This window comes from Dromaius novaehollandiae, chromosome 9 (assembly GCF_036370855.1).
Source record: "Dromaius novaehollandiae isolate bDroNov1 chromosome 9, bDroNov1.hap1, whole genome shotgun sequence".
NCBI classification, from domain to species: domain Eukaryota; kingdom Metazoa; phylum Chordata; class Aves; order Casuariiformes; family Dromaiidae; genus Dromaius; species Dromaius novaehollandiae.
The window spans coordinates 3510218-3538190 of NC_088106.1; the positions used below are offsets into that span (position 1 = coordinate 3510218).

Consider the following 27973-nt stretch of genomic DNA (forward strand, 5'->3'; position numbering starts at 1 on the left):
CGCCCGTTAATTAGTGCCGCTTCAAAAGCGTCCGCTGCTTTTATTTATTATTTATTTCACACGTTTCTAAAAACCGCCTGTTCACGCGGCGGCTCTGGTCCCCATCACCTCTCCGCCCGTTGCCCGGCAACCGAGCGCCGCCCCCTGACCTATTTCTATTAAATTAAAATAAACCCCTCTCGCATGGCACACGGGCACGCACTCCCGAGAGGCCAAAGACCAACGTGGCTGCCCCACAGAGCCCGCTTCCCCCAAAGCAAATGGATTTTTTTGTTTTTAATAGAGCCATAACCCCCCCGCCCCGTCCGCGCAGTAACGGAAAACAAGATGGCGCAGGAGCGGGGCTTTTCTCCTCCTCCCCGCGTTCAAACCCGCGGGAGGCCGGCCCCCTCCCTTCCCAGCATGCCCCGCGCCTTTCTAACGAATTTCGGTTCGAGTTTGCCGTTTGGGCGCCATTTTCGAGTGTGGAAGCCGCCAAGCCGCGGCGGGAGCCGGGATCGCCGCCGCTGCCGCCGCCGCCCGCTGCCTGGCCGCAGCCGGGGCCGGGCGCTGCCCGCTCTCGCAGGTACCGGCTCGGCGCGCGGCTCGCCGGGGGCAGCCGGGGCGGCTCGGCGCGGCAGGGCTTTCGGGCAGAGCCGCCGGCAGTTTGCCGGAGGGCAGGTGGAGTCGGGGCGGGGGTGGGGGTCTTTCGCCGTAAGCAGAGCTGCGGGGGCGCGGTCGGGAAAAGCTCCCCGGAGCGAGCGGCAGGTTTCCCCGTGCAGGGGGTGCTGTGGGGAGCGGACCGGGGTGGCGGGCTCTTTGCCCTGTGCCTTATTCTTCCTCTTTCTCCCCCTCTCCCCACCCCGAGCGGCGGAGGGCGGCGGCAGCCCCTTCCCCGGGGCTGGGCTGCCCTGCGGAGGGCCCTTGCCGAGGGGTGCCCGCCGCTCGCTGCCCGCTCGCCCTCCTTCCCCCCCGCCGGCGGGGCGCAGCGCCCGGCGTTTCTGGCCCCGCGGGTGTCGGCGAGGAGCGGGGGGAAGAGAGAAGGTCGGAGAGAAAGCGGGTTTCCCCTTGTATCCTTACGGACCCGTGGGGACCGCTAATCGGGGACCCATCTATGACGGGGAAGTAATATGTTTTACTCCAGTAATATGTTTTCTGTGTGCCCGAAATACGGAGGCCCGATTTTAATCTGCTTACAAAGCGAGGACCCTTCCGTGACTAGCTTTGCCTATGCTCCTTTTATGCTTGAAGCGTGAAAGCTAAACCGTAAAAAAATCCTTAAAGAGTTAAAAAGATCGTGACAAAGGTGCGGTAGGATTCCTTAGAATGACGGGCTGATTAAAAAGAAAATTCACTGACATCGATTATCGCTATCAAATTTGAACGGCTTTTAATGAGGAAGTCTTTCTGCCTGTCTCTGTCTTTTCACCAAGCCCTCAACAAAAACGGTACTTGGCAGGGGATCGCTGAGAGATGCTTTTAACAAACACCTCTGAGTTGACTTGGAGGAGGAGCTGGACACGAATATGTTAAGTTTATTAGAGAGTCTGTACCAGCTATCCCGAGACTGTAGCAATCTATCCCGATTTAAAAGTTGAGGTCAAGCAGCTATACTTGTTCATTTTGTTGGTGTATCTGGGGGAAAGGGGTTGGTAAGGTAAATAGGTCTATATTGCACAACTCTGAGTGGAGAAGCTTTGGAAAAAAAAATCTGGTACTTTGAGAGACTAATTGTCTGAGACAGCCATTGCGGAACACTTCTTAACAGGGGCATAGACTCAAATTGCCTGAAAATGAGTGTTCGCTCTCATTTCTCCCCCTCCCCCATTGTCCCAAATGAAGGACTCTCATGAGAGTGTGGGTTGGGGGTAGGTCTGAAAACGTCAAATGATTGGCACCAATTGTAAGATGACTTTCTAACCACGTCAGTTTTTTTATCTTGTGAGAAGTAAACTTTCTCATGTCTGTTTTTCTCCAAACTGAATTCGCCACTTGCTGCATTTTAAACTCTTTGGGGAGAGTTTCCCTCCTGCAGTTGTCTTGCCTTGCTTCTCCTCATCGGTTGCTTTCTATTTCTGTTTTTTTGGGGAGCTGTGTTAAAGTGCCAGCTGATGGACTTTGGTAATGTTTTGTTCTTGATCAGATAACTTTAACATCAGAACTAGATTAAGGTATTTTGTTTCGCTTACTCTGTTAAATGCTGAACACTAACAGTAGCGGTTGTGTTATATTTTGCAAAGTGAGGATATTGATCTGAGCTGCTTCGGAGTTGAGACTTTACTTAAATTACGCATTTTTTTTTTCTTAATAATCGGTCTGGAGTGTTGAAAATAAAATGTGTCAGGTCTGAAAGGTGTATGTAAAGCATGCTTCCAGAAGGATATAGCCATATGGCTACTCGGTTTGTTATTGCAAATGTGTCTTTAACTCTTTTGCCTCCAGCATCACAGTTGCTTTCTCTGAGCGTAGTAACGGCATTGAATATGGATGTATGGGTTTTCAGTAGGTAGATTCCTGCTGTTTCTACAGATTAGGGTAGGTCCATCAGTTTGGGGGGAATGGTTTCAAATCTGTCATTATGAGGCTAAATTTTTGGTTTTGTTTCAAATTCGGAGTTTTGTCTTCAAAATAATCTAGACTTTGGTTTCTAAATTAGTCAAACATCTGGACATTCATATAGGTACATTCCTTAGGGGATTGCAGCTCAATGCTTAGATCACCGGGTTTTCTTGTTTGTGTTAGCAAAGGAGATAGATCCCTTCAGTAGTTTGATTGCTTGGAATTGAAGGGGAACAGCCAACAGAAATCATGCCAAGCAAGAGCACCAAAACCTCTACAGCAGTCCAGGAGAAAGGCAGAGAGCCCTTGGAGGATTCCACCAGTGACATGGATGTGGACAAAGGAGGTGACGGACAGCCTGGTGAAATACCTCCACAAGGTAGGTTCGTATCTTACGATTCTGATGGCATGTAAACTTGACACTAGTGTCTGTGGAGCAACGGTGTTGTGCTGAATTTAAAAACTATTCCAGATAGTCTGCTCTTTCTCTTCTAGAAAGGAATATTGAAAGCCTTGATTCTTGGCAGGTTTAAACTGTTTTAAAATGGTAAAGAGGGCTTGCAAAGAGTTAAAGTGTTTGGACCAGTCCTTTAGTACAAGTGCAAAAGCAGTTGGTAGATTTTCTTCTAATAAATCTTACATTTCATATTCCTGATTTGTAACGTTGCACTTAAGATAGTGGTACAACAGAAGGATTTCTAAAATTTATACATGGCCAAGGATATGGGATTTCTTGGAATGGAATAAATTTCAAGTTTATTTACTTAACTCTTAAAATGATTTGACTTTCTTTTTCATGAAGCAGTATATTTTTTGTTTTTTGAGTTGAGTTTTTGCTCAAGATGTCTGGAAAAACAGAAGTTAGTGTATTTCTAGGTAGCCAGATATTCAATTATTAAAGCAAGTTATTTGACAAATGGATTAATATGTTGAAATTTGTGACAAACTACTGTCTATTTGAAGACAAAGTTGCTAGTAACTGCTGAAAAGTTGCTTTGCTTATAACTAGCTGATATCCAGGGGGCCAGTTTGTTTTCGTAACAAACTTCCTGTCTTTGCAGAGTAGCTGTGCTGTCATTACAGCTTTCAGAGCATTGTGCAGCGATCCCCAAATCTTGCAGTGACTTGTGAGCACTCTTGAAATGTGGCTTTGCACTTATTAATTAGAAAGATTCTGCTTGTTTCGGATTTGTAGGCTTATTGTGATGATTGCAGCTATTGTAATTGCAGAGTGCCTATTAAAGAGTGTTAGAATAAGAATTACATAATGAAAGAACAAATCCACTAGTGAATCGATGGGGCATCTTTAAGCATCTACTTCTGAAAGATTCACTTCATGGCAAGAAGAATTTTATCTCCACTTAACTCATTTTAATAATTTCAGATGAAAATATAGATTTGATTCATGTAGAAATAATGTTAGCTTTTGAATTAAATATTTTAAAAGGTGCCTAGTCATTGAGAGCTTATAGTCTTCTTTTTCTTTCTGTTTATTTTGGATGGTTTTTAGCAGCCTCAAATGAGGTACTTGATAATCGAAGTTTAGAAGAGATTTTGAGTAGCATCTCTCCTCCCCCACCACCAGCAATGACCAATGAAGCTGGTGCTCCTCGTCTCATGATAACTCATATTGTAAACCAGAACTTCAAATCCTATGCAGGGGAGCAAACTTTGGGACCTTTTCATAAGGTATCTTTCTTTTACTTTAAGTGTTTTCTAAATGGAGGTAAGACTGCTGTGTGTTAGTATTCCTTACTGTATTTTCACATAAGCCTAGCTCAAAATAACTGAAAAATATGTTTCAGAATTATTTCATAGTGATATTCTATATTTTAATTATTGGACAGTAGAAAAAACATTTAAGTGTAATTTTATGATACTGTGCAACTATAATTTATCAGTTAGCCTTTAAAAAGCACAATATTTCTTGATTTTTTTTTTGTTTGCTGGAGAATTTTCAGGGGGTCTGAAAAATCAGAATATTTTTTCGGGCCCACAGGAGACTTAAGTGGCTAATCATGAAACTTTCTTTGCAAAGATGCTTGCTAAATGCAGTATTGCTTTGAATTCACAATTTAAAATTCATAAAGCTGAGCTAAGTTGAGGTGTTTTGTTGTGTGTGTGTGTGTGTGTTTTTTTTAATGGGTTGTACTGCTTTAACTTTGGCAGTAAAAACTAAGCTATCAAATAGTCTGCAGTTTCCTGCGCTAGAAATAATTGTATTTTAAGCTGTCTGCAAATGAAATAGGTGATGCACACTGGTTAGGATCTATTTCAGTTTGAATGTCACTTTTTTTCTTCTGTTATGCAGCGTTTTTCTTGTATTATTGGACCAAATGGCAGTGGAAAATCCAATGTCATTGATTCAATGCTTTTTGTGTTTGGGTATCGGGCACAAAAAATCAGATCCAAAAAGCTATCTGTGCTGATCCATAATTCTGATGAACATACAGACATCCAGAGTTGTTCTGTGGAAGTCCACTTCCAAAAGATCATTGACAAGGTATGTATTCTTCTATTCAGAACAGTGGAGGCTTTTTTTTTTTTTTTTTTTTTAAAGGATTTGAAAACTAACATTTTATTATTTTAGTTCAAACTGGAGAAAACTTCATAGCATGAGTACTTTACCTTTGGGATGTAAAGCATCAATTCAGTGTTATTAGCTTAAAGCTCCCTCTATCAAGTGGTGTAGTTCTTAAAATAGTAGGGATTCTTTTCTGTTTTCTGCAAGGCTGGTATCTGGTACATGTACATTTTAAAACTACTTAGAAATATAAAATAATCATTTTAACGAGAAATCCTTTCAGAATTCTGTCTTTTCTGTTTTACCTCGAGTGTATGAGGTTTTTAGGGGTTTTGTTAATTTCAGGAATACCTTTTGTAAGTATACAAGTGGACATGTTACATATTCCTGAATTTATAATAGGAGCAATTTATATTAAGAAATAAATCTATTTAAGAAAAACTTTCCAAGCCAATTAAAAATATTTTAAGTTATCTCAATATAAGCTTAGAGAAATACAAAATGAATCTGAAATTTAAATATTTACACTTTTTATGCCATAAAATACCTGCAATTTTTAAAATAGATTTTTAATAGAAAATTTTAGACTTCACCTCTTATCACTAAATATTTTTGAACATGATGTTTTGTTTGAGAGAAATGAAGTGTTGGCAAATCAAAAATACTCATTTTGCTTGTCACTTCATGTGCTAGTAGAAGCTGCTGTACAATTTTGTTAATTTATTGTGATTACAGTGGAAGTTTTTTTTTTTTTTAACTTTAAATAATTAAATTTAATTGTCATACACATTTATCCTGGCTGAAGTTTCAAATGTTGAGTTTGGGGTTAGTCAAAAAAAGGGGGAAATGTGTCGAGTTTCAAGAGTCTTGTTAATAATATAACAATATTTACAATCTTTGACCAAAAAAAATTTTAAGTCAGAATTTTTCTTTGACTTGATTACATACACCCACCCCTACATTTTTCCTGCATCTAGATTAAGCAGATCCAATATGTATTAAATTTACTTTGGGTTTTCACTTGACTTCGTATGAATACCTAGGAGCTTACTTTATGATGTGACACAACTTCTGAATATACTAGATATCATGTTAATTATGCTCTTGGGGGTTAATTTGGGAAAGTGGTAGACCAGTTTAAATCTTTCCAAGAAGCATGCATCAATTTTAATATTTTAAAGTATAGTACTAGCTTTATTTCAGTTACTGCATTTCAGGTAAGCCTAAGAGCTTTTGAAGCTGATGATGTCACATTTGTCACATCTTTAATGTTTTGCTTTTGTATCTTCTACAGTTTCTCTTTAGAACTATTGAGCTAAAAGTAACTCCTTTTCCTAGCACTATAAAAAAGGGGTTTAAAAATGCAGACAGTAGTTAAGTCATTCAGGACTTCCTAATCTAAAATGTACAGGTTAGAACAGCACAGCCACTTTGAATTTGAAATAGGCCTTTTCTTTTGTAATTTGAAACAGTGGTGAAGAGAATAAATTAGATATTTTTAAAGCAATAGCTTGTATTGGAGATGGGAAAGGCATTAAATGAATGCCATTCATTTTAAACAATTTGAAGTGTTTTTAATCCAGTTCTCAAGATTTGTTTTTTTGTTTCTCTCTCTCTCTCTTTTTTTTTTTTTTGTGGGGTATACAGCTTTAAGAGTTGCCATTTCTACTGGACCCTAGAATGCAGTTGACTTAAAACCTGAACATGATAGCATTTCTATGCTTAATTGTGAAATATGAAATAAGCCTGTAATATACTAATTGTTTTTCTGGCTTTGTTTTTCCTCAAAACAGGAAGGAGATGATTATGAAGTCATTCCTAACAGCAATTTCTGCGTATCTAGAACTGCCTACAGAGATAACTCTTCTGTCTATCATATCAATGGAAAGAAAAAGACATTCAAAGATGTTGGTATTCTTCTTCGAAGCCATGGAATTGATCTGGACCATAACAGATTCTTAATTTTACAGGTAGGTGTATGCCTGAAAGGAATTTTAAGAAAAAATGTATTTCTAGTTATGAAAATTACTGTCTAGCTTTTGAGTCTTGTATTTGAGGCCTTAAAGTACTTTAGCAGCACATCATGGTTTGCATGCTCTAGTAAAGATGCGAATCATTATTTGCTGCTTTAGAAATTTAAGGAAGAGAAACAGTTGAAGATATTACTTACACAAATTTTTCTATTAATAAATTGTGTTCCTGACATGTGGATGAATAGAAGAGTTGTGATACTTGTTCCGCCCTAGCAGCACGTAAATATTGGTGTAGTAAAATAAACCTTAAACCCCAATATTATTGTGCTGCTTAAGCGTGGCAGAGATTCAGCAACTTGCTTATACCAGATAAAGTGCATCAATAGTAACTTAAGTCTTAATGATTCTACTTTTAAGTTATCTACGGTTTCATACATGGACATGTTTTTTTCTGCAGAAGTATGTATATATTAAAATCAGCTGTGTGTAAAAATTAAATGCATGAAAAACAGATGAAGTGTAGGGTTTTTTTTGTGCTTGTGTAACAACTGCAGAGGACTCAGAGGATGGCCAGATTTATAGCCATTTCAGGATAAATTTGTTAAAACTACAGTTTACAACCAATATTGAAGAAGAAAAAATCATAGAATTTGTCAATAACATTTATATCCACATTTAGGTTCAAAATTGTAAGGTCTGCTGGCATACATTTTCTGCTTAAAAGACAGCCTAAAGAGAACCATGCTAAATCTTCTGGATTTTAAATTATTATGGGGAATTTTGATGTGTGCCAAAAAGAATTATTTAAAATGTAAATTGAGTTAAAGTAGTTGATGAAAACATTTAAATATTAATTAAATTGAGTAAACCTACATGCATGTACCTGTAACTTTTTTACTACTATTGCTAACAGGTCCAGAATTTACTCTGGAGGATCATGGCCTAGAAAATTAGTGAACATGGGAAGTTTTTCAAGGTCTAAAACCTTTGAATACAGATTATTTTAGGTCTGTTTTTGTCAAAGGAGCTTCCAGTTCCCCTCTACAAAAAAAAAAAAAATCTAGATAAGTCGCTCTGTGTGCTTCACTTCCTCAAGCCTTCTCGTGCAGTCCTTTTTTACAGTTACACCCACAAAAAGAGGATATATCTGTTTTGAAGTCTCCATACTAATTTATTATTCCCTCTAACACTTCACTCCTGTATCTTTTGTTTCAAGCTGGAAAGAAGTACCTCCAACAAAACAGAACTGTTTTGTCCCATCCTGTCCCCCCCCCACCCCCCCCCAACTGTATGAAGTTGCTCTTCAGAAGTAGCAGTTCAGGTCAATTTCTAAAAGGGAAAGAATGCAGAGTCAAAGATTAATCCAGGTAGAAATTATGGTGCAGAAGTAGCTAAAGCTTAGTGTTAGAGTACCCTCTTTCGCCATCAGGAAGAGGGAAGGAAAGAAGGAAAGGAAACATTTTTGAGGAAGGACAGCCAACTTTTTCCAAGTGTGATCTGTTTTCTTCTCCCAGTACGTACTTCCCAGAATGTTAATTGTCGATGGGAAGAACATACCTATTCCTAAAAGCTTGTTTCTTGCCCTTCACCTGTAACATGAGAAAGAAGGGGGAAGTATAAGCAATATTAAGGCATAAAGCAAGTTCCCACCTTTTTTTTTCCTTCTACCAGACTTTTTGTGGGTAAAATATCAAGAACTGCAGAGCAAAGTGTACAGAAATTTCTGTGTTTCTTCACACTTTGACTGAGGCAAGGCCCTTTCCCTTTGCACATAAGTTTATGCATCCTTTTTTTTGAGGGGATTCTACTGATTGGGTGATTCGAAGATGAGTAGTTTCCAGTTGGGAAATGTGGCAATATTTTCCACATAATTGCAGCAGAACTTCAAAACCCAAATACTAAAAATTGTAGTTAGAAATAAGTGAGACCATGTCAAAAGGCTAAAGCTACATACTACTATCACAAGGACTGTCCTTTTTTTCCTAGTGTTTTTCAAATTAAGTTATTTAAAGACCAAAGAATGAGTGACAGTTCTATTTAATTTTTCCTCTTCTCTTGCTGTAGTGAAGTTAAACTTAAAGTAGCCTGTTCTAGTTTGATACCAAGTCAGAATAATTCCACATTTAAAATAAACTGTATCTCTCTGACTTTGACTATGCCAATAGGGTATAATTGAAATGTTTCATTTTTATTATACGTTTGGGGTAAATACATTAATTAAGGATTACGAAATGCTATTTTCAATCTGTGACAGGATATTCATTAATATGAATGCAAAAGTTGAAAGAGAACATGTCCTACATAGTAACAAAACCTTTAGTTATTTGGTTAGTGTCCTACTAGCATATTTAGTATTACTCAATGGAAAATACTTGCTTTTTAGAAGACTGCTTTCTGGCTTTGGTTTCTTTCCCTCACCCCACTCCACCCACCATTTTTCCAGTCCTTCTATGAGCAAGCATATTTCAGTGCCTTTTAGGATAAAGTTTGAAAATTTAGGCCAGACTGAATTTTTAAAAAGTTTGGTAGGTCATGGTATAGGTTCTTCTGCTGGTTGCCATTCTGAAAATATTAAAATCAGAATAATGACTTTGTGCATAGCATTACAAAGGACTCTTAGAGGGAGAAGAGAATATGTAATATTAGTTGAGCTGTTCTAGAAGTATTACAATTTCTGTGCCTAAACTAAATAATTGAAAAAATCTTGTTTAAAAATGGTTTTGGTTACAGTAGGATATTGCCAATATTTAACAGGAGGAGAATGTCACTTTTCTTATCTGTAAGATTTAGTACTACATGTTTTATGTTTTTAATAAATTGCTATGTGCTTTTAGCACTTCAGGAGTAGACAGCTGTTCAATGCATAGTTGTGAGTTTGCCACAGCCTGAAACTGCCATAGAAAAAATGCAACTTATCTCTTAGTTTACTATGTTTTTCATATCCTTAGCACTGTGGCAAAATCTAGCATCTTGCTGCTGTTTTTTCTATCTTCCACACTTAATACCCCAACCTCCATAACTTGTATATCTGTAAATAACAACAAATAAATTATTATTTGTTTAGCTTTTTTGAAAGACTTACTTGGAACATCAGTATATGTACAGAAATCTTGTGTGGGTTCTGTGCTCTGACTATGTTGGGCAAAGCTCAGAAGGTAAGTATGTTTGCTGTTGCTCAATAGTGACTCCTCCAAACAGATTAACCTTGAGGCCAGAAAGATGTCTCATGCTCTTCGTCTTGTCTGGTTTGTCTCTAAGGGGTTATCAAATAAATGGGGAGAACTTGAAGGAATGTCAGTTATGGACATCCCTGGGGATGTCTAGAGAGCAAAGCATGCTGACTGGACAGCAACTGTTAGCACCTGCTGAAATTGGCTCTTGTTGTATTTCAAGGTAAGAGGGAAAAAATACAAACTTTTAAAAAGGAAAGCAGTTTCATAGGCAGCTCCCATGGAGCTACTTTGCAGATTAAGATTGTAGAAAAAGTAATAAATAGCACAGGAGTTTGATTTCATTATCTACTAAAAGACAGTATTACAAAAGAAGACTGAGTTGTAAAAAGAAACTCTAGAACCTTCTTTCTTTCAAAGAAACAAATTGTTTTTAAGTAAATCTTGTTGTACTAATTAGAGTAGTATATCACTTAAATGTATTTGATAATTAAAATATTCTCATGTAACCTTAAGTATAAACAGCTACAGCAACTTTACGTCTATATACGCATACACACGTGTGTGTCTAAATACATGTGTTTTTTAACTGACTGGAACAGCATTTTGTGATGTACTAGCAAGTCTTATGCTATGGCAAGATTATGTTGCCAGAAAGGAAGTTCAGTCAAGTTTTTCACCTGCTGCTTGTGGAAATAATGAGAGTCACTCTTCTAATATATTGGAGAGGAAATGAGGGGGAGCAGATTTTCTTCTCGCTTTGAGATAAGCTAGAAGCTCCTATTGTTGAGCTAGGCTTCCCTAATGAGGTACACCAACATTAGAACTAAAGCACTGAGTGGATCACAAGCTCTACTGGGATTATAAGTGGAGATCTACACGGCCAAAATTGGTGGTGAAGAGAGGTTTGTTACAGAAAGGTCAAGGACAGCTGAGCTGTAGTGGTAGGAAGAATTAAGACAGGTGTGATAAAGTAAAAGCAGATTGTTCGAGTAAAATATTATGTAAAAATAAGCTTCACACTAATTCATAGAGTATGAAAACTTTTTCGTTGATGCTCTCCAATTCTTAGGCTTTATGCTGAAATTAATACAGAGCAGCATAAGATATACTAATGCCTCTAGATGTGCAGTTTCAAAATTAATTCTCTTTTGTCATTTGAAAATTTATATTGACCTTGTTCAGAGGTTTGGGCAATTCATATAATTTTTGTTTTACTAATTCCAACATAACATTGTAACCAATGTTTAAGCTCTCTTTGGAAAAATAGGGAAGTATGGAAGGAGAAGATAGAATGCACTTTTCTAGTAAGAGTGTGTAATCGAGTGTTTTACAATTAAATAGTTTGCATAGAATGTATCAGTAATCTTAAAGCAGTCAAACATTGCACATCGAGTTTGACAGTGACTGAGATTCCAGAATGACTAGATTTGCACTGAATTCGTATTCTTATACTAAATAAAAGAATGTCCTTAAAGCTTCTAAAATTAGACAGATGTGCAAACAGCTCAACAAAGGCTACTTTCAAATTATTTCCAGAATGCAGAATAGTAGTTTTGTGCAAACAACTGAATGTTGTATAACAGGCTAATCCTAATTTTTTCCTCATCTTTGGACGGTAGTGCCCTTGTAAATTTGTGTATGTGCATTATTACTTATTTGACTTCTTTATTTCCCACCTAGCTTATAACACTTTTCTTGGAAGGCACAGCATGAAGTTGAGTATTTTTGATACTTTCTCCCCTCCCCGTATTTGCCATCTGGTAAAATGAAGGATAGAAATGGGATATGACTGCAAGCATTAAGTAACAGCAGCAATAACATGGAATTGGATGAAACAGTTGTGGCTTACAAGAACTGTATTACAGTCACATTTGTAGAAAAGAAGTAAGGTTACAATAATACTGGTTATTTGTGTACATAGTTTTCAAGGCCTAGTATTATGTAGAACTAGAATTCATAGTCAAACTCTACATGGAAAGGGGATTATGGGTATGCTGTCAAAGTCAAGTCAAGTTGAAATTACCTATATGAAAATCTGGAAAGAGATGCAAATTTATCACTTGTTTTTGCTGTTCCTTACTGTATTACTGCTTTAAAAGTGAGTAGTATCGTTCCGATAAAGTAAAAAGTGCTACTTGTCTTAGCATTACTGTCCTGCTAGTGCAATATAAGAAAAGTGAAAAATGGAAGAGGGGTTGAAACAGCTGAAGTAACATATAGCAAAATGGAAAGACACATCTCACATTGCTGCTTAGTGGTTTATATAAAATAAATTTGTGGTCTTAGTATTTTTATAATAACAAGAAACTAATTACATAAAAACATTCAGGAAAAAATAACATTTCAAGGCAGGCAATGTCAGATACAGAAACTAAGAACTGTGCAGCTTCCAAGCTAGCATTTATGATGTGACGGGCTGATATCTGTTATTACTTTTCCTCTAACTTCACTCCTAACTGAGTTTTGTAGCAGTTAAAGTTTTGTCAACTAAATCTACGGAACTGGAGCTGTACAACAAAAAAGCTTAAACTTTGTTTAGTGTTAGTGCTAGTTCTAGTATGAATGATAAGAAGTGGGTTAGAATAGAAGACTGAATAAGGAAAAACAGTAACTGGAATTTCCTGAAATTAGCTTTGGATTTTCTATCTTTTAAATAAAAACTTTTTTTCTATAAAGCTTAAATAGTAAATATTTTCCTCTTAGTAACAGTAAGCATTTTCCTCTTAGGCTGAATTTTGTTCTAATGTGGTTTCTCCTTCAAGCAAATTCATGATGTCATTGGTTTCATTCCTCTGGCTGCATAAGCCATTGCTCTTCCTTATGCTGGTGATGCTAAAAACTCTTGTACGTGCCATATTTTCAGCTCCTGTATCTGGCTGGTGAAATACTTTAAGTGTCTCTTGTCCTCATTCCCCTTGCACTGGGAGAAATGCTTCATGATTTAAGGGACAAATTGAAATATAGCTGTGTTCTGTAAAATAAGGTTCACCATTCTAAACTTTACTTTCATTTTACTAAGTGAAATTTGCCTCATATGGCAAGTCAGCTTTGTCCTCCTGCTGTATTAAAAGTTCAGAGAAGACTTGAAATGGTGCTATAATCTTGGTTAATCTTCTTCAATATGGCAAATAGGATACAGAATAAGAGATTTTGCCTACTACTGCTATAATCCACCACAAAACTTTGAGTTAGAAGAAGTGGCTGTTTTAACTGTTTCTTGGCATTCTGGATGTACTGGCTATAACTCTAATGCTTGCTTGAATTCAGTACTTGAAGGATGAGTTATGTTGCATATAAAGAAAAGCATATTGTTTCTAAGTTTAGCATAGTTTGAATTTTCCCAATAACCTGAATAGCCCTTTTTGGAGAACAAACGTTCATGCTTAGACCATTGTCATCTAAAATTTTACATTGTTTCTATTAATTTTTTTATATGTGCATATATAGTAATACACTGTTACAAGCATCACAAGATTGTTAATGTTGTGATACTTGAAAAAGTTAAATGAAACATAATGTACTGACCACTATCTACATTTGTATATCATCTAAATCAGTGGGATAAATGAAGCAAAAAGAATTAGGTAGTACCATAAAGTTGCAAACTGTGATTCATTTAATCAGTCAATTTAGTGTGTTTAAAAAAAAAAACACAAAAAACCATAGTCTAACAGTGCTAAAAATTATTGTGATTGCACTGTAACAACTATTACACACTGGATTACTGTATAACCTGCTTATACCCATCCATCACTCAAAGATTCTAGGCTTATTACCAAAAAACCTTCACTTTAAGGGTGTTTAAAAAAAGGCTTACAAGCCAACATGTTATCAAAAGTATGAGTGAAACCAATAAAGTATTGTTCTGAATTTTGAAAAAGCAGTGAGTGCATTATAATTACTAAGTAAAGACTATAGCCAAAGTCGTTGTATCTAAAATTTTGCAATAGTGTAATATAATTCTGAAACAAAATGATCCGTTTCAGCCATAACCCCACCCAATAAATTTCCTCTCTTAAAATACTGTAACACATCTGTTAGAAGGCAGGAATTACTTCATATCAGCAGAAAGGAATTAGAAATGGGACTGATTGCAGTAGCTAGTCTTAATTTACTTTTCTTAACTCCAAATACTGGTAGCATAAGAATTCTGGAACAGAGCTATTTATCTTCTATTGATATAGAATCACAGCTAGGTAGAATTTTTTACATTCAGACAGGGGGTTGGTTAAATCCTAATGTCAAAGCTTAGAGGAACTTACTGTGAGTGGAGGCTATTGCAAATAGGTGGCATCTCCTGTAATAGTCTTCCTTTTTCAAGCTGTACAAAGTGAGAAGACTTTTCTACTACCCAGCATCTCAAAGAGAGAGGAAATATGAACAAAAAGAAAAGCTTTTATAAAGAATTTACCATAATTAACCATCCTCCTCAGAATGTGTGACTTTAAGCCTGGGTTCAATTGATAAAGCACTTTGAAGTTTCACAAAGGTTCAGAGGATTTTTCTTTTATATTCTACTATCAGCAGTTGAATTGGGAAGCTGAGACAAATAAAATGTCCTGCTTTCTAAGGTAGTGCCTCACTTCAAGTTTCTCAGTGACATGTGGAAACCTGGAAGGTTTTTTTTGACATATAGTATTGCAGACATCTTACAAGCAGTATTTTCTCTTACAACCATTACTCATGACTGAAACTGATCTGAAAGTTCATTTCAGTTACATGTTACACTATGGCAATTTTGAGTCTGACTAGTATCAGATTGCTCTACTACAAAACAAACAAACCACAACTTCAAGAACACCCCCCACCCCCCCACCCCCCCAAAAAAACCCACTCAGTACTCCCTTGGAATTTAATACATTCCCTCTGCTGCGCTCTAAGCTGTAAAATTGCTCCATTCCAAAATATATCTTAATGTGCACATACCTTACTGTGTTTAAAAAAAATCTGATATGTGAGTTTTCACATTCAAACTTTATATTGAATAGGATTGTGTGAATCTATCTTAAGGTTTTCAGCACTTTATTTTAAAACTTGAGATAAAGATGCCAGAAACTAAGTGGCAACCCAAAATCCCAGGAAGCTGTTTCTGTGGGCAAAGTACCATCTCTTTGATGCCCTGTTTCTTCTGTGGAACTCTAGCATGGTGGACCTGTGAACACTGTATTAACACTTCTGTTGACAAACTTCTTGATGTTGCAAGATGCTGTCTTCAAAAGTTACTTTCCACAGACTCTCAGGGCTTAGGAGAGGAGGTAGTAACTGATAAGCAGTCATCTTCTAAGTTCACTAGAAATCACTAGGCATAGTGCTGAGAAGTTGTCTTTTTTTTTTTAAGTACTGTTTCTCCCTTTGTGATAAGTTTAAGATTACCTTTAGTCGTTAATTCAGCTTGGTAGTTACTACTATTTCCTAATGGAATCTGAAGGCCGTGCTCTAAAACACTTTAATTCCAATTCCAGCACTATCACAGAACTGTTATACACAGCACAGATTACAACCTCATGCAGCTTATGACCACTTGAAGCTGGATAATGCCAGTATTGGGATTCCTGCATTATGCTACTTTTTAGCTTTGGGGTTGGTACTTGAGTCTAGAGACTCCTAACTCTATCTAAAAGAGAGCTGCTGGAAAGTGATGCTACCATCTCCCAGGAGCAACAAACTAGGAGTTATCTGCAGAACTGAAAAGCAGCATCCTATTTCAAGACCAGTGATAAGAGTTGCAGAAAGGCAACTTACTGAGTAGGTCAAAGCTGCTTTTTTTTTTTTTTTTTTTTAATTGAGCAATTTGATAATCTTATTTTAAATATTTATAGGCCAGAAAACCTTGGATGGCTCAGATTTACAGCTTTCTGTTCTGAGAAATCAGCTGTTTTAAGAACTGAATGTATAAATGTAGAGAAAATTGCAGTAGTAATCCTAAGCAATGAGGTAATTGAGAGTTTAGACACTTTATTGTCCCCCCTTTTGAGGGCTACGTGGGGGATGAAGTTTTTGCTCTTTGCAGATTGGTCTAGGAAGATGCATGCAGCACTGCAGTGCAGCCATTTAAGTCAGCTGCCTGTGTTACCAGAGATATGCTAGTTGCAACAAGAACTTCGGTCTAACAAGAATACATAAGAGTACACATGCAGTGTAGAAACTGAAATTTGATGAATTCAGTTTGCTATAGATTTCTTGCACTGAATGTACAGCATTTCCAAGGTACTCCCAGGATGTAAGTACAATTTCTGCTGATATTCATAGACCTGAAATGGACAGATTCTTGACTTGGCAAACTCAAAACATTAAAAGAGTGATAGATCATACTGCTGATGTCACCGCTTTTGTCAGTTCATCAGACATCTTTATGGGCATCCACCCACTGCATCCTCACGGGCTTGAGCTCAAGAGGCAGAACAAGTCCAGGCAGGCCTAGCTAGGGTATTTTCTACTGCTTCTCCACCCTCTGGTTGTGCTGACCCTCCGAGTCTCCTCAACTGAGGCTTTGGATTTCAGACGTTTCATTTTATCACCAGCAACTCTGATGTTGGTTTTCAAGACTATTGCTATTTATGTACTTGAAAGTTTTTACTATTTATTTATGCACACTAAAAAATTATGCAAATTTAAATCTAGAAAGTAACTTAAACATAATGCCAGTCAAACAACCCATCTCCTCAAGAGTTTGGCTATGCAAAGGAAGGTAGAATTCTCCTGGTTTCAAGTTCCTTGAAGTTATTCCATGTATTTTTGACTGCAGGAAATGGCTTTCAAATGAGAGGGGCTTCCCCCCCCCCCCATTTTCTGTAACTTTCTAGCCTTCTGTCAAGTGACTTTGTGATTATTTACAACAGCTGCCTGTTAACCCATCAATTAACTTCACTGCTAAGAAACATCTCTAGTGATAAATTTGTGTTCCCTATTAAAATGCACCAGTAATTGTTTTCTGATAACTAAACTGAGGCATCTGGTAGAAACCAACTGTTATTTAGGTGTATATTCATTATACACCATTTAAGTCAGCTATGTATGTTACTAGCGATGTGCCAGCATCCCAATAATAATTTGAGTCTTGCATAAAAGAATGCATACACAATACAGAAACTGGAATTTGGTTTGTAATTCCATTTACAGTTCTTCCACTGACTGTTCAGCCTTCCCAAAATACTCGTAGGATATGTGATGCTTTTTGAATTAGTGATTATTTACACTTTTGTGGATGTTTTGTTCTTTGGGAGCTGTTTGCCAGTGTCATGAGTTTCCTAATGTTAACATCCATTTTGATTGTCTTCAAAGGATTAACGTTCTCTAGCACGTTACTCCCTCTCCCCTCATGAATTCATGCCTGGGTGCTAGAGAAGGATATCTGAGGCAAACAGTTAAAGAGTTTTCCTGGTGGTCAGTTTTGATACTCTCTAAATTTAGGTGTGACAGCTACACTAAGCATGCCTAAGCATGTTTTCTTCTCCTTTTCAACAAATGTCTGCCTGCTGCCTTTAGTTTCACTTTCAAAAATGCTGTCTGTATCTTGAAAGTTCATTTACTGGATAAATGAGCAATTATTTATTTTACAATATAATTTCAATAATAATAATGGGTAAAATGAGAAACACAGTTAAAAAATTAGGAAATAGTTAAGTTGACTATCAAGTTTTAACACAAAATGAAGTTGTAAAATGTTTTCCCCTGTTAATCGCTGTCATGATTACTTGCAAAAGAGGAGCAGGTACAACTTTTTCAGTCTCCTTTGCTAATAAAAATAGCTGGAAACCTTTCAGTTTCTTCATATATTAACTATAGGGGCTAAATAGATTTCTGTACATCTGACTTGGTGAGGAATCTAAATATTAAATACTATTTAATACTCTTATTATTTGGTTATTGTTTATATATTCTAAAGGTTGCCGGTTTTCACTTCTATTCCTAATATGAAAAGAAGCCAAGTATTTAAGTAGATAGACCATCTGAATCACTTCAGATGAGAAGAATAATGTCATTCTAAACTTTCTTGCCTCTAAACAGAGAGATTACATAGTATAAAACTGGCAATACTAAGCCCAACAAGTTCAGTTTGTGTTCATTATCTTCTTACCAGTACTTCATTGGCTTCAGCTTTGCAGAATTTTCTTGTATGTGTGTTGCCTAAACTGAAGTCTCCAGTAAAACTACATTCCTGGTCATATGGTGATGTATTCACCACGCAGACAAACAAAAGCCTGATTTCTTAATTTACAAGATTATAGATTTATATACAACATGACTACATTTCATTAGTTGCATACTAATGTCATTAGACGTATTGCAGTTGTACTATCCTGTTACATTAGTGAGCTATGGAGAACCCTCATAACTACATCATCATCTTTCCTAGGTAGCCATGACTTAAAGGGGGAAATTATACTTAGCTGGATCCAGAAAAAATGTTGACTTACATTCCTTGCTTGTCCACCTAAGGTAAAGTAAAATTTGCCCTGCTTGTGTTAAATGCAGGATAGTTTTGTGGTTTGCACGAAGTAAAAATAAAAAATTGCATCAAACTGAAACATCTACCTTGAGGATATTATGTATATATGCAATTTAGAAGATTCTTAGCAGATATGTTAAGACTTGATGTTCAGCACCTGAATTAAATATATATTCTGTGACTGTTCTTTTTTCTTGGATGTAAACAGAGGAAATGCTTTAAGGCAAGAAGAAATAAAAGGGAGACTTGTGACAACTCTGCAGAAATTTAAGAGGTTACACAGAGTGACCTACTCATGAGCAGCATGTGGCTGACAGGTGTTCTTGATATAGGAGTTATACTTCAGTGGCATGGGAACAAATGTGTAATCTGAATGGTATCTAATCCATCTGAAATTGTTATAAAACTGTTTACTTCTTTGTGTGTAAGAATTAAAAATACAGCGATGAGTTTTTGTCTGTCATTCCTGCTGACACTTTTTGTGAACAGTAATTGTCAGAAAGTAAAAGTTTAGATGCATTTAATATCTAGAAGTTTAAATTAAAACAAAATGCTCCTATTTTTTACCTCAGCACGGGTATTTCTTATGTGCAGGAAAGATTTGAATAGCTTAATAAATACAAGTTCTTATTTCACATAATTTGCAGAACTTTGCTTTTCTCTTCTAGTCAGCCAAATGGCATTTACTAATCACAAGAAAAACATAGGACCACTAGGTGTCATTGTATACTGAATAAGTAGAACAAAATCACTTTGGCAAAAAAATTGTAGTAACTTCTTAGATAAAGTTCCGAAGAAGTACCTTATCCTCAACTTTCTCAGCTGGTTACAGCTCTGAATTACAATGCTTGCCTTCAACTCTTGCCCTTTGTTGACTTCTGTGACTGTGTTCTTTCTGGTTCTCCAGCCGTCTCATTAATCAGTCCTTCTTGTATGTGCTTCAGAAATCCTTCCTTATCCATACTCCAAATCTGTATTATTTGGTAAGCTCATCTGCGAATTTAAATACAGTTTTTATGTGAAAAATTTGGAGATCTGTTTTTTTAATACCAAAATTCTAGCCCAAATTCAAGGGTGGTTTTTGCAGAGGCTTAGCTGTTAGCTCAGCCAACAATGACAGCTCAATCCTAAATAAAGTGTATTTTCATTATGTGGACATAGACCTACAGGCATTTTCTACGTATGTAGCTTGGATGCTTGGGGTGTGTTTTCTTCTTTTTTTCTGTTTTTTTGTTTCTTGGGTTTTTTTGGTCAGTTTTAAAACGGAGTTAAAATTTTAATCCAGCTTGTTATTTCATAGTTACACCTTTATCAGAACCAGCAAATTAAGTGTTGTCCTCACAGCCATAAAATAGCTTTCTAATAAGATAATTTTGTCAGCCAGTTTTGCCTCCTTTTTATTTCAATGGCTGCACCGTGCATATATATGCTAACCTCCATTCTTATGGCTCTGAATGGGCTGTCCTCACCCTTCTTTTCATTCACTATCAGAATATAAATCTGTTTCACTTAGTCAATGCATGATATCAGCTCCCATTGCCTTCTAGTTAAATGTTTCCTAAACATTAGCAGTCTGTTTAAAAACCTGTCACAAGGGACAATATTGCTACTTGGTAGTTTTGTTTACTTGTCTTATAAGTAAGTTGTGTCCTGTCCTAAACCGAACTGTATGGGCTTTTGAGGGGTGGACAATTTTGCTGTGTTCTTTTTAGTTAGCTTGTGCAGCATTGTCTACCACATCTACTTTTGCTTTAAACACCATTGTAATGTTTGTATATTCAGTTTCATATCTTTGCCTTTTGACATATGACTATTTTACAAAATATATTCTGTAACTTGAAAAATTCCATGCTTCTCTGTCCTAAGCATAAAACATTCATATAGTTTTTTTAATTGATTAATAATAGCATCAGTAGTTAATATAAATTGTCCTTGTCATTGCCTCAGTTTAATTTCTTTCCTAATTCTCATTTTTAAAAAAATCCAAGTTAATTGTTATTCTTATCTTAATTATTAAAAACTAATGCTGTGCATAAAGGAAAATTAAATAATGGAAGCCTAATACTTAAAAAAATGTTTTTTCCAACACAGAAGTCTCAGTTGTACGAACTGCAGGTCCAGTTCATCCATCAGACATGATTTTATGGAATCATCTGTTTTATAAAAAGGACCTCCAGGGCTTCATTCTAGATTAAGCTAACCTAAGACTATAAGGTTCTAAAAGCCCTAGAGTGCATGCTTTATTCTCCTCTTCTTTTTTTAGATTGGGAAAATACATTCTGAATCTTTAGAGAAATGAAACAAAGTTTAGACCTGACTGTGGTCTTCAGAAGAGACATCGCTTTTCTTGCAGATCATCACCATGTACTGCTTGGAGGAAATTACTCTTCAATTTGATCTTTGTCCCAGATCTATGGCTACTTTGATTAATCAGATTTGATTATTGCATTATTTTGTTCTTCTTTATAATGCTTGAATGTGGTCACATACCTGTATTCCAAAGATACTTGTATTTTTTTAGGATACTCTTTCCCTCAGAAAAAATACTAAGAAAAGAAAGCGTTGTTAATTTGAGAAATGTAGATTTAATGACACTTCTTTTTTAAGGGTGAAGTTGAACAGATTGCAATGATGAAACCAAAAGGCCAGACAGAACATGATGAAGGTATGCTTGAATACTTAGAAGACCTAATAGGATCTGCACGACTAAAAGATCCTATCCAAACACTGTGTCGCAGAGTAGAGATTTTAAATGAACAGAGAGGAGAAAAGGTGAGTCTCAGAAACTGTTTGATTTATAAATCAAAAAATAACTTGCAGTGTTTCAGGATTTGATCTTATTTTAGAAGAACATTCAAAAACATAAAGACTTGTTTTGTTTCATATGTTTGGTTAGAGATTAAGCACTTTTCTACAAGTGACTTGCTTTAATAGTACAGAGAAAAACTTTGAGGTTTTTTTTATTACATCCTATTGCTAAGTTTTTTTTATTGCATCCTATTGTTACATCTGTTTGGTTCTATATAGAGTTAACGTGAGCTTTGGTACAGTGCTAAGGAGTCTGGAAAACAGAAATCTTTCAAAAAGCCTTGCATTATCTAATGACCTTTAAGCAACAATTTGAAAAAGTAATCAGAAAGTCTGTAATACACAATCTCTTACCTATCACTAGTTTAGATCCCATTCTGACAAGAAGATGATTTTAAAGTAACTCATGGCCTAGTGGAAAAACTTCCACAGACTGTACAAAAACACTCAAAAACGTTCACTTTCAAAGCCAATTTGTCTCTCTCAAACCTTGCACCCCGATGCATTGAGAAACATATGTCAAAAGCTTTTAGGGGAATTAATACCATGTTACTGACATGCGGTAGTAGGATACAGGTGAACACCTTTTCTCTTTTTCCTTTGTTATGCTTGGGACTGTAGTACTGCATTGTCAAAACCTACTCTTTTCATTATTTAATCTTAAAAAAAAAAAAAACAAAAAACAAAAAACCCCCCCACACACACCCAAAACCAAAAAAACCCCACAGCCCTGCATATGAAAGTCTTTTTCATAGAACTATAAATACTATCTTCAGGCCAAACAGGTATTTTCTGTTGGGAGTTTCAATGCACTTGAAAACAAACTGGTTTTAAAAGATAAGACTTTTTTTGGACCTTGTCACTTGAAGATCTTATTGGAAATGAAATGAAAAGGCAATATAATGATTCCCTCATTTATAAAAGAAATAGGCAGTCAACATCAGTCACTCTTCTCTAGACACTCATAAAAGCTGGAGAGAGGGAGAGGGGAAGAGGGAGGGAGGATTGACATGGTGAGGCACACAAAATTGTGTATAAGGAGACTCATAAAGAGACTTACAAATATAGAAAATCAGTTGTAACTTGAGCTACCTGATCTATAGGTATTTTACTACTTTACAAATAAATGCATAATCTGTTAGGAGAGAGAATTCTTCAAAGCTCTTTTGATTTGAATTGATGTTTCCTTGGTAAATACCTAATATGTTGCAGACTTTAAAAGCTTAAAAGGAAAAAGACCTTTTCATGATGCTAAGCTCTGTCGTGCTGTAATAAAAGGAGTGTAGTCACAAGAATTATCTTGAAAGGGGCTAGTCAAAATGTTGAAACGTGTAGAAGATAACATGTACAGACCGTCTATATGCGACTTCCCTTACTGCTTACCTATGTTTTCCTTGGTTTGCCTGGACTGTTCCTGGCATCTATAGGATCCCTTTTTAGTAGTTTTAAATCACTACTTGAATTGCCCTAAAAGTACAGTCTGTAGTGTAGAAATGATGATCTCTTATTTCTGAAAGTTTGCAATAGTAAATTGCCTTGCAGAGTTAATTGTGGAATGGTATCTTTCCAGAGGATGTGTGATGTGATGGATTTGGGTTTTTTTTCCCTCATGGTTTGTTCTTCTGTTACACTATCAGCAAAGTCAACTTTCACTCTCTATTTTGTCCAGTTAAATAGAGTTAAAATGGTGGAAAAAGAAAAGGATGCCTTAGAAGGGGACAGGAATAAAGCCATTGAATTTCTTTCTTTGGAAAACAAAATGTTTAAAGAAAAGAATCATATTTGTCAATACTACATGTGAGTACTCCTCCGCAGTTTTGATTTGGCATTGGTATCGGGGTAGTGTTAGACTCTCTGCTTCTATATCTTCTAATTAGAAGTACTCTCTGTTTTCTTAATGGTTTTATCACTCCTTTAAAATGAGCTGAATAACAGATGGCTAGTGATTTTTGTTTCAATTGTTCTGAATATGAAATTAAAGATTTTTAAATAATGATAGACCATTTTAATAAAAATATAAAATAAAACTGCTTGCCAGCTTTTTACAGTGTGAAGTAGTTTGGCAGATGAACCTCTTACAGCTTTATACTTACAAACAGAAACTAGACCGCTTAAAGATTATTTTTGTCTGAAGTGTCTAAATTGTTAGATTTCCTTGCTCTTTTGTATTAAATTGGCAAGGCTACTCAATAATGGATATTAGAATTTAATATTTTTCATAATCATTTTGCTACTCTAAGATTGTCAGAAATAGATACTCATTAAAAATTACAGTTTTAGAAAAAGGTGGAGTTTTTGTAATCTTTTTATGTATTTTTTGTGTAGCTATGATCTGCAAAAGCGAATAAATGAAATGGAAATGCAGAAAGAAAAAATTCATGAAGAAACAAAAGATGTTAATGAGAAGAGTAGCAAACTTGCAGATGAAATGAAAACAAAGAATAAAGCGTTGAAAGAACTTGAAAAGTAAGTACTTTAGGTATAGATTTGTAAGCTGAGAGAACTGTACTTTTAATGTTCTGCACGTGTTGCTTTCAGCACACACAAATATGGTAATTTCTGTATTGATTCTTCACTGAGGTATCCGGTGCTGTTCCGTCTGTATTATTGATGTTTCAAATGAATACCCAGGTTATAAGTGCTTTCAGATTTGGAAAGTGGAAGGCTGACCTGGTAGTGTTACCCTGTCCCTGTCCCCTCCCTGTTCAGTATCTCTTTAATTTCTTGCTAGTTTTTCTTTTGGATCCTTATCTCCATTGAATCTTAGATTCCTCAATATTTTGAGATCATGGTAGCTTTTAGAGTTACCAGGATTTTCAGAAAAAGCTGTGATAGTTGTATTTATAGCAAAAAGCACTGTCTTAAAAAGCAGAAGTATATAAAAGTTGCATAGAACAATGATCAAATAAAAAGATTTATTTATGGTTTGTTATTTTTTTAGTTGTCCTTCCACCAAAAACTTGAATTATCTGATGAGCAGAGTTGCCTTGAGTATATCTAAACATTCCTTGGCATGGATTAAATAATCTTTTGCACATAAATAAATAAAAATAAGTACATTTTTTATTAGTATGATTTGGTATTGCCAGTTGCTTCTCTTGGATTAATCTAAATGACATCTATAATTAACAATAAGAAAACTTCTTATTTCTGATTGAATTTAAATATGTACTTTTTTATACTGAGTGTGCAAAAAACAATTGGGAGATTGTTTCAGGTTCTTATATATACACACCTGTAATGCTTAGTTACATGAATATTGGGTATTTTTCTCTGGCTTTCTTATGATTCTCTAACCATAAATTATGTTTCTCTAAAATTGATTTGTCTGTGTTTTAATGTCAAATCTTCAATCTGACTGCAGTATCAACCATATCCTCTGAGCTTATGAGAATTTATTTGTAAGATTTGTGAATTTTAAATTGAATCAAAGAAAATAAATTAGTAATTTCTGAAAACATGGTTAGCATTGCTTTCTTGGTTGATATAACTTTACTTTGGGGGTGGGGGGAATGAAACATCAATGCCCTGGGAAAATATTGTGCACATGGTAAGAGCTGGATGTGAATAATATAAAGTGAGTAGTATTGTTTTAAATTCTACATGCTCAAAGTTCTATTGAAATTATTTTATAAGATATAAAATTTACAATTCTTTCTTTTTCCCCTTTAGAAAACTCAGTAAAATTACAAAGTTCGTAGAAGAAAATAAAGAAAAATTTACTCAGTTGGATTTGCAGGATGTTAAAGTAAGGGAAAAATTAAAACATGCCAAAAGTAAGGCTAAAAAACTTCAGAAACAACTTCAAAAGGACAAAGAAAAGGTAGTGTGAATTGCAGCTTGCTATGTTAAAAGATATGTAGTTGGTTGCTCTAGATGAAAACATCTTTCTGCATGTGGATAAGAATGGCAGCGGACAACAATTTCTGCTTTGTGCAACAAAGAAAACCTGAAAATATTTTTAATTTTCTTTTGATCAGGTATTTTCTATTACTTAAATCAGCTGGAAAGTGGTCTGGTATCAAAGGGGTTTTGTTTGCAAATCACTTACTGATGTAATGCATTATTCTTCCTCAAATCATTGTTCATTACACGTCACTGCAGAGACTATGTGCCAGCCGTACCAGATTCTTTTCTGAGTTGAAGACAAATTTAGAAGTTCTCGTATTGCTTCTCAGTTCTGCTGAGTGGTTTCATGGCTTGAAAAGCATCTTTTTGCCATGTTTGTTGAGATTACAGGAATGTTGCTTCTTCTGAGTTATTACCCTTAAAACATATTTTTGTTATGTTTCCTTAGTTAATTTAATTAACTTAAGGGGTATATTTTACCAAATGGGTTGCTACCAACTGTTATAGATATTAAATCATTCTCTGGATCAAGAATGGCCTTCTGAAAGTAGGTATATAAGAGTTAAACCTTATCATGGTTCAAAGACTTGAATTTTCCTATGTTCCTCTACTATTATGGTTTGCTTCTCTCTGGATGGGCTGTAGAACTGAACAAGCCTTGCAAATAAAATCCAGGCCTTCTGCCAGAGCAGCAGTGTATCTTATCCTGCAAAGGCACGTGGTCTTTATCACTGTGATATTGCTACACCATACCTTGAAGATAAGCAAGGCTGATTAGATCAAAAATTCTTTGGGTTGTCTTAATGATATTCCTGCTCAGTGTGACTCTGAAATTGTGAAAGGAGCTTGCCACTACTTTTAGAAAAGCTTCTTTTGAACCTTACTTGCTCTCCAAAAGAAGGTGATCGGATGCCCTGTTATTAGATAGGGCATGCATACAGATAGAAACCTCCAGCCTGCTGAAGGCTTAGTGGGAACTGCAAGATCCACATCTATTTACTGGAGCACAGGACAATCCACAGGATATGCAAATCTCTTTGGTTGTTGTTCTGTATAGATGTGTACACACAGTTCTGCACTGCTGTCCTGATGTGATCTTCCCTTTCCACCTAACAGTTGGGAGTAATAGACAGAATCACTCTACTAGGGCTCATGCTTCCTTTGATTTCAACATAGTACTTGAAAGAGTTTTGCCTTATCTTTAAACTCTGCCTTCATGTCAGTGGGGGAGGAAACTAAAATCTCTGCCTTGTATAGGTAGAAGAACTGAAAAGTATACCTTCCAATAGTGAAAAAACTATCAGCGAAGCAACATCTAAGAAAGAGCTTCTTGAAAAGGAAAAAGAGAAAGAAGAAGAAAAACTAAAGCACGTTATGGATAGCCTTAAAAAAGAAACGCAAGGACTTCAAGAAGAGAAAGAGGTTTGAAATGATTTTGACTTCATACACTTAATATGTAACTGATGTATAGGTTTTACACTGAACAACTAAATGATAATAAGATAGTTGGAAAATGCTATTTTATGTGGCAAACATAGTTTCATGCGTTCAATGGAGGCTAATTGGAAATTCATTTTGAGAATTTATAATCAAAAAGAGCTAAATCTTTTTCATTAAGTTGTTTGCTTTTTATAGTGATTATATGTTATCAAGTATATCATTCATAAATGTATATTAAATAATTGAACACTTTTCCATTATTTGAACACCCTTTAATTTTCTCTTATCAAAATGTTCAAAGCAATATTTTAATTTTATAAAAAAGCCCTCAGATTTTGAGAAAGCACATCCCAAGCCTTTCATGCAGCTATAATCTGTCTTCTAATTGATAAGTACCTACTACAACACTTAGTTGTTATTTTTGATAGTAGCTGTCCAATCATTAAACATTTGGAGGGTGGAAATTTCCGTTGCAAGTTTGAGGCTTTTTTTCTGTATTCGAAAATGTATGGTTTCTCTATTTGATCTGTAATTTAATGCTATGTGTAGGGTTCCTCCAAGCTTTAAATAAGTCGAGAAAATGATATAAAGCTAGTATGGAAAGATGTTTTAAGATTCTGTTATGTTCTTCATAATTAGGAAAAAAGCCTTATTTCACTTCCGTACAGAACATTTTCCTAAATTGAGATATAATTGTTCTTCTAAGTAGCTAACAAAATTTTGATACCTGTTTTCTGCCAACAGGAGAGCTAGTAATAGAACATATGTCCTTTTTCTTTCATACAGCATGGTTGACGTAATGGTTAACCCTACAGTTTTTCTGTTTTTTGATTATAATATGTTATCCATTTTTGCAGGGCAAAGAGAAAGAGCTTATGGAGTTTAGCAAAACAGTGAATGAAGCACGTTCAAAGATGGAAGTAGCCCAGTCAGAGCTTGATATCTATCTCAGCCGCCATAATACTGCGGTATCTCAGTTAAATCAGGCAAAGGATGCTCTAAGGACTACTTCAGAAACTCTTAAGGAAAGGAAGGTCGCTATCAAAGAGATGGATACAAAACTACCCCAAGCTGAACAGGAATTAAAGGAGGTGAGACCTAAGTTTCACACTTTCTTTGTTTAAGAGTTATGGCGCAGTCTTGCAATGCACAAAGTAAAGTTCCACTCTTTGTTGTTTTAGCAGCAATCATGGTGAAAATAAATAGAAAAACTGTCTCC

General features: G+C 35.9%; 1 protein-coding gene across 8 annotated transcripts in view; it reads left to right on the forward strand.

The window, feature by feature from the left end:
- The first annotated feature begins 289 nt into the window (after positions 1 to 289).
- The window catches only part of SMC4 (structural maintenance of chromosomes 4), a 46018-nt gene continuing 18334 nt past the window's right edge, over positions 290 to 27973 (forward strand). Inside the window, exons 1-11 of one of the 8 annotated variants that reach the window (XM_064516559.1) lie at positions 290 to 565; positions 2768 to 2917; positions 4049 to 4227; positions 4850 to 5041; positions 6856 to 7032; positions 21265 to 21429; positions 23135 to 23262; positions 23791 to 23931; positions 25138 to 25288; positions 26572 to 26736; positions 27612 to 27845. In XM_064516559.1, the coding sequence (XP_064372629.1) occupies positions 328 to 565; positions 2768 to 2917; positions 4049 to 4227; positions 4850 to 5041; positions 6856 to 7032; positions 21265 to 21429; positions 23135 to 23262; positions 23791 to 23931; positions 25138 to 25288; positions 26572 to 26736; positions 27612 to 27845 (1920 nt within the window). In that variant the 5' untranslated portion in view covers positions 290 to 327. Of the gene's footprint in view, positions 566 to 1898; positions 2151 to 2721; positions 2922 to 4048; positions 4228 to 4849; positions 5042 to 6855; positions 7033 to 21264; positions 21430 to 23134; positions 23263 to 23790; positions 23932 to 25137; positions 25289 to 26571; positions 26737 to 27611; positions 27846 to 27973 lie in introns of those variants that run through there. The other 7 variants (XM_064516560.1, XM_064516561.1, XM_064516565.1 and 4 more) reach the window with 7 other exon arrangements.